General features: G+C 49.7%; 1 protein-coding gene across 1 annotated transcript; it reads left to right on the top strand.

Moving 5' to 3' along the window:
- Window positions 1-5,635: 5,635 nt before the first annotated feature.
- LOC311176197 (olfactory receptor 14A16-like) lies at window positions 5,636-6,605 on the top strand (the record flags this gene model as incomplete). Its single annotated transcript, XM_084241496.1, has 1 exon — window positions 5,636-6,605. The coding sequence occupies one exon, from the start codon at window positions 5,636-5,638 to the stop codon at window positions 6,578-6,580; it is 945 nt and encodes a 314-aa protein (XP_084097622.1). The 3' UTR covers window positions 6,581-6,605.
- Between the last annotated feature and the right edge of the window lie 3,815 nt (window positions 6,606-10,420).

Below are 10,420 nucleotides of genomic sequence, written 5' to 3'. Positions count from 1 at the left end.
TGATGCTCACAGCTGGAACCTTCTCCTTGTCCTACTGCTGGTCCAACGTGGTCCACCAGTTCTTCTGTGATGTCCCCCAACTACTGGCTATTTCTTGTTCAGGAAATTTGATGAGTGAACTTGTCCCCATTCTGATTAGTGTGGTCTGGGATATTGCTGTTTTATTTTCATCATAATTTCCTATGTTCACATCTTCTCCTCTGTCAGGAAGATCCCATCCACAGAAGGGAAGGCCAAAGTCTACTCCACCTGCCTTCCCCACCTGCTGGTTGTGGTGCTGTTTCTCTCCACTGGATTCTTTGCTTATCTGAAGCCGACCTCAGGGACTCTGTCCACGTCTGACCTGGTCATTTCTATGTTCTACACGGTGGTGCCCCCCACCTTTAATCCCGTCATATACAGTCTGAGGAATAAAGCCTTGAAGTTGACTGTGGGGAGACTGATAAAAGGCCAGTTCTCCAACAAATAAGGCATCATCAATTATTCACACGCATTTATTCAGTTTCCCACTAACTCTACATTCATCATTCACAAGGTAAAGATGCTTCCCATTAGTATTTTTCTTTTGTTGCAAATCCATATTCTCATATTGTCAATGTGCTCCTGTTTCCTAATATAATGCAATCCTTTGCCAATCCTCTCCCTGTGTGATGTTCATAAACTGAATCCAGCTCACAGTTAAAAACATGCATTTGGTGTAGAAAGAATGTTCTAGAACTCACACATCACCAACGTTTACCGAGACCAAGAGGTGGTGAAGGGGTTCTGCCCTCGGGAGCACACGGTCACAAGACCCCAGTCTGGGCACTCGGTTCCCACAGCCTCAGTGGAGATGAGGGCCCCATCCCTGTGGAGGGGAGGGGAGACAGGTGAGTGGGGTCCCACCCCACCATTCCTACAGAAGCATCTTCCTCTAAGACACAATCATGTTTCTGTTCAAAAGACAAGGAATCTCCTACTGAATCTGCCAGACATGGGCCAAAGGTGATACTTAAGGAGTCAGAATGGACGACTGAAGCCTGTGGCTGCCAGGCGTGTTCACTTCCATCATGTACTGTTTCGATCGAGTCTCTCCACTGCCTGTCTGGAATATTTTGAAAATAAAATAGCTCTTAGGAGAATGCATCGCTGTGAAGAGCTACCATTCTGGTTTTTACATTTATAACTTTGAAGCTGTGGGCTGTCCTCGGGCTCTCAGGCAGCTTCCCTCAGGTTCCAGGTCGCCCCTCAATGTGCGGTAGGTCTGTTTCCCAACTGTCTTGCAGAGAATTCTGGCGCTCACTGTCGTCTGCGCTGGGGACTGTGTCATTCCTTATTTAAACATCCTGTGAGGACAGCATGGCGGTGTCACCGACTCCTGTCTCTCTGCGGCATCTGCCCTGCAAGACGAGGTTCTCGCACATTTCCCCGACCCTGAGGACCGAGCTGGTGATGCTCTGCCCCTCACGCCCTTTCTCCGGGGCAGGTCACTGTGCCCCACACTCTCCCGGTGGCTCTACTGTCGTCAGTCCCTGAGTGAGCTTCGTAAGGAGAAGGCCCGATGGCCACGAGCTCGAGTCCATTCCAGGTCCCAATCACACTGCCCGGGAGTCACTCGCGTGTAGATTCTCCACAGCGTGGCCTGAGTCAGGGCTGCTGCTGAGTGTCACTGCACCACAGGTGTGACGGGACCACAGTCCCCACCGCCTGGTCGTCACGCACTTCCCTGGTCAGATCCTGACCGTGTGTTTTCCATTTACCCAATTGATAGGGGGAAAATAATGTCCTAAAGCTAATTCCATACAGGCTTTGTGGACTCCACCCCCACCCCAGGCCAAAGCCAAAGACACTGGGGACTCCAAATCCCATCACCACCAAAGGGAAGGTGGCTGGGACCTGAGGGTGGCATTCAGCAGCCAGGTTGGTATAAAGCCAGACACATGGGCTTTGGGGGTCCCCCATTTTGGCTCTCCGCCAGCTCGCAGCGTCCGGCCAGCTCTGAGAGTGCCTTTGGGTTTCCAGGTCGGCGGATCGGGTAGGATGCATTAAAGACTTTATTTCCTTATTTTCTCCCTGAGTTGTACATTTTCCTTATTTCCTTTTCCCTTGTAAATAAACCTTTTATTAACCTTTTGTGTGTGCCTGTAGTGGAGTATTCATAAGTCCCTTGTAAGTGTGCGGGTTAGGACCCACAGCCAGGCAACCCGTTCAATATCGGGCTGCTCTATAACACTTTGAACCAATGTTGAACCAATGTGCTGAGTGTGCTGGAAGGAGACTTTCCCCACGAGCTTCATCACCCCACACTGTTCTTTACTGTTCTGGTTTGTGGCTGCGCGTGATGTCTGGAGAGTAATGCTGCCCTTCCTACCCCTGTTAGTCAGGAGAGCTTTGGCTATTTGAGAGTTTCTCGTGATTCCCTATGAATTTCAGCAGTATTTGTTTTATTTCTCTCAAGAATGCCATGGAGGTTCCCACTGGAAAGGCGCTGGCTCTGGAACTTTTGTTTGGTAGGAGGCTTTTGGGTAATACTGACTCTACTGACCTGTCTGCTGGGGATGTCCTTCCACTTCTTTTTATCTTCCTATATTCCTTTTCAGTGTTTGGAAGTTTTCCTCTTTGAGTCTTTCACCTCTTTGCTAGATTCATTTATCCCCAAAGTCAATTTATTTATTGACTTTGAGGGGAAGGTTCTCAATTTCCTCCTCTTTAGACTGGCGGCGTGCCTAGAGGAAGGCGCTGACTTGTCCACGGAGAATGCAGATGCTACTGATGACGTCTGATAACTACATTTTCCCCAAGAAAAAATCTTTGCATGATGCTTTTCACGGCTGCTGCGTGTTCTCTTTAGCATTCTTCTAGCCAAAGTAAAGACACTCTCAATTAGTTCTCGTTAGCAACATCCTGTGTGTGCTCAGAAGCTCCCTACGAGCCCCGACCATGGAGTGAGAGGCTGGGACGCCCTCTGTCCTGCCATGGGGACAACCTCAGGAGAGCAGGCCATGGCAGCAGGAACTGTCCCCCAGACTGCAGGTATCTGCCCCCAGCCACTTACAGGGGAGAATCTACACAGACCTGAATGACTTTAGAGCTCATGCCTTATTTCAGACTTGAGGAAGTGTCATAAACTATTCATTTTATAAATAGCGAAAACTAATGCTAACATTACACAATGTGTTCAACTTCTCAATGCCGTATTGTGCTGAGATGACTTGCAATTTGAGGAAATATGTTTTCCTCTTAGAAGATTTTTCCTTGAAAACATTTGTGATATTAGAGGCATTTCACGTACAGTGTCGCCTCGCCTGGGTGGCAGCCTTGGGGGCGGTGCGGGGCAGAGTAAAAATGACTCCAAGTGCAAGCAGAGAGACTCCTAGAGGGCCACCCCGTCCTGCTCCCGCCTCATGGGCAGTGCAGGGCCTCAGGGCTGGGCTATTTGAGCTCTGGAGCTGGTGTCCGGATGTGTCTGCACGTGACCACTCCCCGCGGCAGGTCTCACTTGTATTTGGGAGTCACACCCTTGCAAGGCAGGTGAGTCCGTGAGGAAGGTGTAGGGTGCATGGTGGGTGGGGATGGGGATGCTAAATATCTGGCACGTGTTGTGGGAGGGAACAGGAGCTGCTGCGGGGGCTCCGTGTCACTCCCTCAGGACGGCCCGTGTCTAGCCCTGTCACTGGTTCCTTCCTGTCACGGTGGTCGCTGGCGAAGCTGCTCTGGTGCCAGGTCTGCCTGTGTTCCCAGCAGGTGGGCTCAAACCTAGACTTTGTCCTGACCGGTGGCTCCTGCCTGACCCACATTAGCTGAATAATCAGCAGAACCTTCTGGGCGCCAGGCAACAGCCCATGAACCAGGGGGTGGGCCCGACACCGTGTCTGTGACCATCGCCTCTCATGCCTGTGAGTTGGGCGCAGAGCACAGGGAGGAGCAGAAAGGAAAGAGCCACGACAGTCAGGGACGCGCAGCCACGGGGGGACTCATGGGGAGAGTCCAGGGATGCTGCTGGCGGGGATGGGGCCTGGAAGAGCCCGGCCTGGCTCTGGGCCGCAGTGGGTCCCGCACTCAGAGGAGCCGGTTCTCTCAAGACCCAAATGTCCTCTCCTCCCCTGGGGGACAGGAGGGCTTGGTGGGGGGGATGGGGGGACAGGGAGTGGAGACCTGGAGCATTCCCGGGGCCCCTCTCATGGAGAGCCAACACCTTGCTTTGGCGGGGCTGCTCTGAGGACAGGGGTGCCGGGCCTGTCCGTGGCCAGCAGGCCACAGAGTCAGGGGCGCGACAGTCAAGGGGTTCGAGGCAGCATCTGGGGAGACGGATCTTTCTCTCAACATGTGGTGCGGCTGCGACTGTGTCCCTTATTGGACACGCACTTTGGGGGAATCTGACCCATCCCCCTCCGCGCGCAGGACACTGTCTCACACTGTGACGGGAAGGGGTCCCCGTAGCTGATCAGGGCCTGGGCAGAGACAAGGCTTGTGTATCTGTTGTGAGACATTTGAGTATTATGTCACTCAGAAGAATCCCAGGCCCTTGACCACAGGCTGTGCTCAGTTATACCCTTTTCCATTAAAACAGCTGGGTCATTTCCACGAACCTATCACAGTTATTTCATATCATCACATTCTCCTAAAAGTCCTGCCTCCCCAGGGCCTGCCCCTCCGCCACCCCACAGAGGGGGGAGAGGGTTAGTCTGGGGAGGGGGAGGAGATTGGGCAGGGCTGCCCTGTGTCCACACGTCCCCAATCACGCATGGGCCTGGGGGAGGAACAAACCCGCACCCGGGGGACCCGGGTTCCTGGGACCAGCAGGGACAGCCACACGCACAGACCGTCCGGCTCAGCCCCAGGGCGGTCTCCTCCCTGCACAGACGTGCATGAGTCTGAGGGGGACAGAGGGGCCGGGAGGCACCCGTGGTGGACAAGACCATCCTGCAGGAGGGACGTGTGGTTGTGACCCAGGAGGAGACTCTGTAGGAGACACTAGAGATGGAGGAAGGTCCTTTAATGGGACATCATGACGTGATGAGCAGGTGGCCGGCGCCCCAGCCTGGGCGCACAGAGGAGGAACGTGGGGACAGTGAGCTGAGAAGCAGCGCAGGACGTGGGCCTGAGTGGCTCTGGCAGGAGCGTGTGGGGCTGTGCTGTGAACGCGGCTGCTGAGAGTCCACTGAGCCTCGACACACCTGGCATTAGCAGTTTCCACAGTGAATGCCTCGAGGGTAGGACGTGGGTTACAGGTTGCTAGGTGGAGGGGGAGGATCAGTGAGTTTCCTGCTCAGAAGTGGCCGCGGCTCTGATGGGCCTGACCCGGGACCCCGAGGGGCTGGGGTTTGGAGGCAGCAGGATGGCTCAGTCTGCTGCTCTGGGCAGGTCAGTGACAGACAGGTGAGGACAGTTGGGGGAATTCTGAGGGGAGGGGAAGTGGCCTTCCTCAGTGTCCCTCACATGATTGTTTGGACAACGTGATGGTTTGCTTTAGAAGAGCTGAAAATGCAGTGGTTTGACAGGATGGCGCTGCTCAGAGAATGACTGGGGATGAGACTCGGGAGGACCAAGCGTGTGGGTGCTGAGGAGCTGCTGAGATTGACTTAAGTCGCCCAGTTATGTTCACCTGGGGAGACGGGGCGGTGGTGATTTCTTCCTCCCCACATTTACACAGATGATGGCTCCAGGGGTGACCAATCTCACGGCCGTGACAGAATTCATCCTCTTGGGGTTCCCCACACAGGGGGCCATGGGCTTCCTGCACCTGCTGCTCTTCTCCCTGGTCTACCTGTGCGCCCTGCTGGGAAACGGGCTCATCGTCCTCATCACCACCCTGGACTGGCATCTCCACACCCCCATGTATTTCTTCCTGAGGAGTCTGTCCTTCTCGGACCTCTGCCTCATCTCAGCCATGGTCCCCAAGTCCATTGCCAACTCTCTGAGGCACAGCAGCTCCATCTCCTTCCTGGGCTGTGTCCTCCAGGTCTTCATGGCGGTGGTTTCAGGAGCTACAGAGCTTTACCTGCTCACGGTGATGAGCCTTGACCGCTATGCTGCCATCTGCCACCCCCTGCACTATGAGGTGCTCATGAGCAGGGACAGGTGTGTGCAGCTGACAACTGTGTCCTCGCTGTGTGGGGGTCTCTATGCTGTGATGCACACAGATGGAATCTTATCCTTGTCCTACTGTGGGTCCAACGTGGTCCATCAGTTCTTCTGTGACATCCCCCAGTTATTGGCTATTTCTTGTTCAGAGAATTTAATAAACGAACTTGTCCCCATACTAATTAGTGTGGTCTGGGGTATCTGCTGTTTCATCTTCATCATCATTTCCTATGTGCACATCTTCTCTGCTGTCAGGAAGATCCCATCCACAGAAGGGAAGGCCAAAGTCTACTCCACCTGCCTTCCCCACCTGCTAGTTGTGGTGCTGTTTGTCTCCACTGGATGCTTTGCTTATCTGAAGCCGACCTCAGGGATGCTGTCCATGTCTGATCTGGTCATTTCTATGTTCGACACGGTGGTGCCCCCCACCTTTAATCCCGTCATATACAGTCTGAGGAACCAAGCCATGAATTCAGCTGTGGGAAAACTGATGAAGGGGAGACTCACCAAAACGTAGTAGAGAAGATGAGTAATATCTCCATTATGAGACACTTAATTTAAATTTTCACATCATTCTCCCCTTTATATTTGTATAGTTACAGGTAATTCCATTGTATAATTAAAGATATATTCTTATTTTTACATTATATTTAAGATGACTCCATATACCCCTCTAGCTTTACTTGATTCTCTTGTTAACACTTAGATATTCTTTGATATTCTGTATGTACTGGTGTTTGAATTTCTATCTGCTCTTTGCTGTTCTCCAATTATGTGGTCCCGGCCGATGTTTTCTCACTGGAGAAGCATCTCCAGTCTCTAAGGCAGCTTCCCCTCTAATGTCACTGACCCTCAGGGTCACGTGTGGGACCAGGGGACATGGGTAGGACAGAGGCCCCTTTAGTTGGTGAGTGAGGCCTTCACAGCATAAATAAGGCCCGAAGATCCACAGTGAATCAAGTAGTCATGACCTTCTGTCGATAAGGACCACACGTAACGTGGTGGAGACCCTCCCAGAAGCTCTCATGTGGGTGCCTCCGGCATTTCCCATAAACACGCCAAGTACAGTGGACACCAGAGATAAGACAGAGACTTGAAAGCTGTTATTTTCAGGTGCAGTATAATCACTAAAAACTGACAGTATATAGTGGGTAGGTTTTTTTTAAGAAACATTAAAGGGGGAGCCCCTGGTGGTACAGTGGGTACAGCACAGTGCTGTGAAGCTGTCCGCAGCCTCTGCAGTACGGGTTCAGTTCCAGGCCAGCCAGGGAGCTACCCACATGGCACGGCAGACCTCTCCTGCCTCACCCGCTGCTCCCCTCAGCAGTGTATTTCGGTCAATCTGGCTCTCACCCCCCACACCTCTCACCCCAGCTCTCACCCTCCCACGCCTCTGTCCTGTACCCCAGCTCTTGTATAAATAAATAAATCTTTAAAAAAAAGAAACAATAGAGGAACTTAGGAAACTATAATGGTAAAATCAAAATAATATCTTGTGCACTGCACAATATTCTAATATTTCCAGAAACATTTGAGGAACGGCACTCACATCATCACACCACACTTACACGTGTGTTTATCCACATTTATTTAATTCCCTAGAATGCCTGGGAATTTGAGAACAGTGTCCTTCTGGGCACCTTATTACAGGGATCTCACCCAGAGTGTTTGCATTTCCATGTGGAGTTCTTCAAACAAGAAAACTCATCAGATTTACAAACCATGAATGATATCATCATTTAGTGTAGAGGTAAACACATAAAGAATTTGAGGTTTAAATTGGGGATGTGAAAAGCCCCTGAGGCACTTGCTGTTTGGCCCCATCTCCTCTCTACTGACTGCATCCACCTTTGGTTTCCTTCCTGTCGTGACGTCCGAGGTTTGAAAATTTCACACCAAAATATTTCAATATAAAATGTATTCCCAATTGGACATCAGGCTCTTTAACTGTTTCTTAAACTGGTCACCCTCTGAGGGAATCAGGCTGACCTTGCCTTCAGCCCAGGAGAGTCCCGCAGGGCACATAGCAAATTTGTAGGCAGCCAGCAACGTTTAAAAGATGACATAATCTTGATACATAAACATCTGGGTTGACAACTTGCTACTGTTATTTTAAATCATTGGCATTTTTATTTATCTGATGATAAAAACTTTGTTAAAATTAACTCTTGATACTGTCATAGTTTACTGGTCAATAAAATTTATGGGTTTAATGACAATAAAGTTATGATATATAAGGAGAATTCAATATGTGTATTAAATTAAGAACTTGAATCAGGGTATTATAAACATATGCTGAGACTATTCATAGCCTACATTTTGCCACTTGTGTATAAAATAAATAAAAGTTTAAATTAATAAAATATTAAGTGCCACAAGATTGTATGAATTTAAACATTTAAGCACATTTTAAACAGTTGTACAACATAATATACACTAAGAACACTAAAGACTCCACTGAAAACAACAAATTAAGTCAATGATCCACATCAGTGTAGTTGGAAGCTGACAAAATCAACACATGAAAATCAATTGCCTTCTATATGCACAAAATGAACTAGAAGAGAAGTGAAGAAATCAATCCCACTTATAATCACGAGACTAATTACCATGGAATAAATTAACAAAGGAGGTGAAGATGAAAGAAAATATATTGTAAAAAGAAATAAAAAAGAAAAAGAAATTGAAAGGTATCCCCTGCCCTTGGCTTGAAAGAATCAACATTACCAAATGCACATCTGACCCAAAGCAATTTACAGATTCAATGTAATCCCAATAAGTACTTCAGTGGCAATTCTCCAAGGACATAAAAAAAAAATACTGAAAAGTTAAAGACCCCGAACACCCAAAACAATATTGACACAAAGAGGAAGAATGGAGGCAGCTCACTCCAGACTCCAGCCCATACAATAAAGCTCTAATAGTTAAAGCAGCGTGGCACTGGGACAAAAACAGACAGGCCGGCCACTGGAATATAATGAGGGACCAGGAACCCACCCTCATCAGGATGGACAATGACTCTACGACAGAGAAGCCAGGGCGGGGACTGGAGCAGGGAAAGTGGGTAGATGGTGCTGGGAGAAGCAGACAGACACACGCAGCAGAGTGAAGCAGGTCCTGCCCCACCCCATACAGAAGAGTAAACTCAAGCAGATAAATGACTGTTTCAATGTGTGATGTCACCATCATCATACAGCAAACCTAAGGATATGACACCATGAGCAGAAATCCTAAAATACTATTTCCTAAAGATTAAAAGCAAATTATCTGAAGAAAAGGACAATCCTAATGTAAGTGCGGGGACAGGTGCTGGGGTGGAAAAGAACTGCAGGTTACACAATTTCATAGAAGAGTAAAGTTTCTCTTCCCAAAGGGTTGGTGACCCCTGTGGTCACTCACTTCTGCTGGACGTCCATTGTCTTACCGCCCCACTCCCTCTCCCTTGGCTACCTCCTGCCTCTCTCCGTGTCCCTTCCCTCCCGCCTCAGGCCTTACCACATCCTCCCTCACGCCCATCCCCAGGGCCTCTCCAGGAAGGGCACACTGAGGTGATGGGCGACTATCCAGCTGTCCAGACAAGGACACAGGGCACTGTTATGATTGATGGTGCCCACCACTCTGGACATGACACGTGGGGAATGGAACCTGGACATGAGGATTTGTCTATTCACGTCCATAGAGGCGTGAGCCAGACACAACATCACATCTACACACCGAGTGTGATAATTACTCGCTGAGACACACTGCAGGACGCTCCAATTAACACAGTCAAGTAGACACACACTTTCCCTCTGGAGGAAGGTCCCTGAGGGCTGGAATCTGGACAGCGTCGAATACGCGGACACCAGCTCCAGAGCTCAAATAGTACAGCCCTGAGGCCCTACTCTGTCCATAAGGTGGCACAGGACTGGGTGCAACATCCTGTGAGTGCTCAGAAGCTCCCCACAAGCCCCAACCATGGAGTGAGAGGCCGGGGCACCCTCTGTCCTGCCATGGGGACAACCTCAGGAGAGAGACTCGGCATGGCAGTGGGAACTTCCCCCCAGACTTCAGGTATTCTGTTCTTAGACAGTTTTCAGAATGGAATCATTCAGAATTGAATGTTTTTTAGAATGCAAGCTTCATTTTAGATGTGAGGAAGCAAGGTAATTAAAATACTCATTTTATAAATCACGAAAACTAATAAATTCTGAAGGTACACAAGTTTCTCAGTGCCCCACTGCCTTATCATGCTGGATGAGTTTCAACCAGAGGAAATATTCTCTCCTGGAACTTAAAGGGTTCAAAAGATTGTGATGCATCTTATGTGTGACAATTAATGTTTCATAACTGGCATGTGAGCATTCAGCACCTGAGT

The sequence above is a fragment of the Talpa europaea genome (assembly GCF_964194135.1).
Source record: "Talpa europaea genome assembly, chromosome: 8".
NCBI lineage: Eukaryota > Metazoa > Chordata > Mammalia > Eulipotyphla > Talpidae > Talpa > Talpa europaea.
The sequence above is the reverse complement of the archived record's forward strand: the minus strand, read 5'-3'. Positions and strand labels throughout refer to the sequence as shown.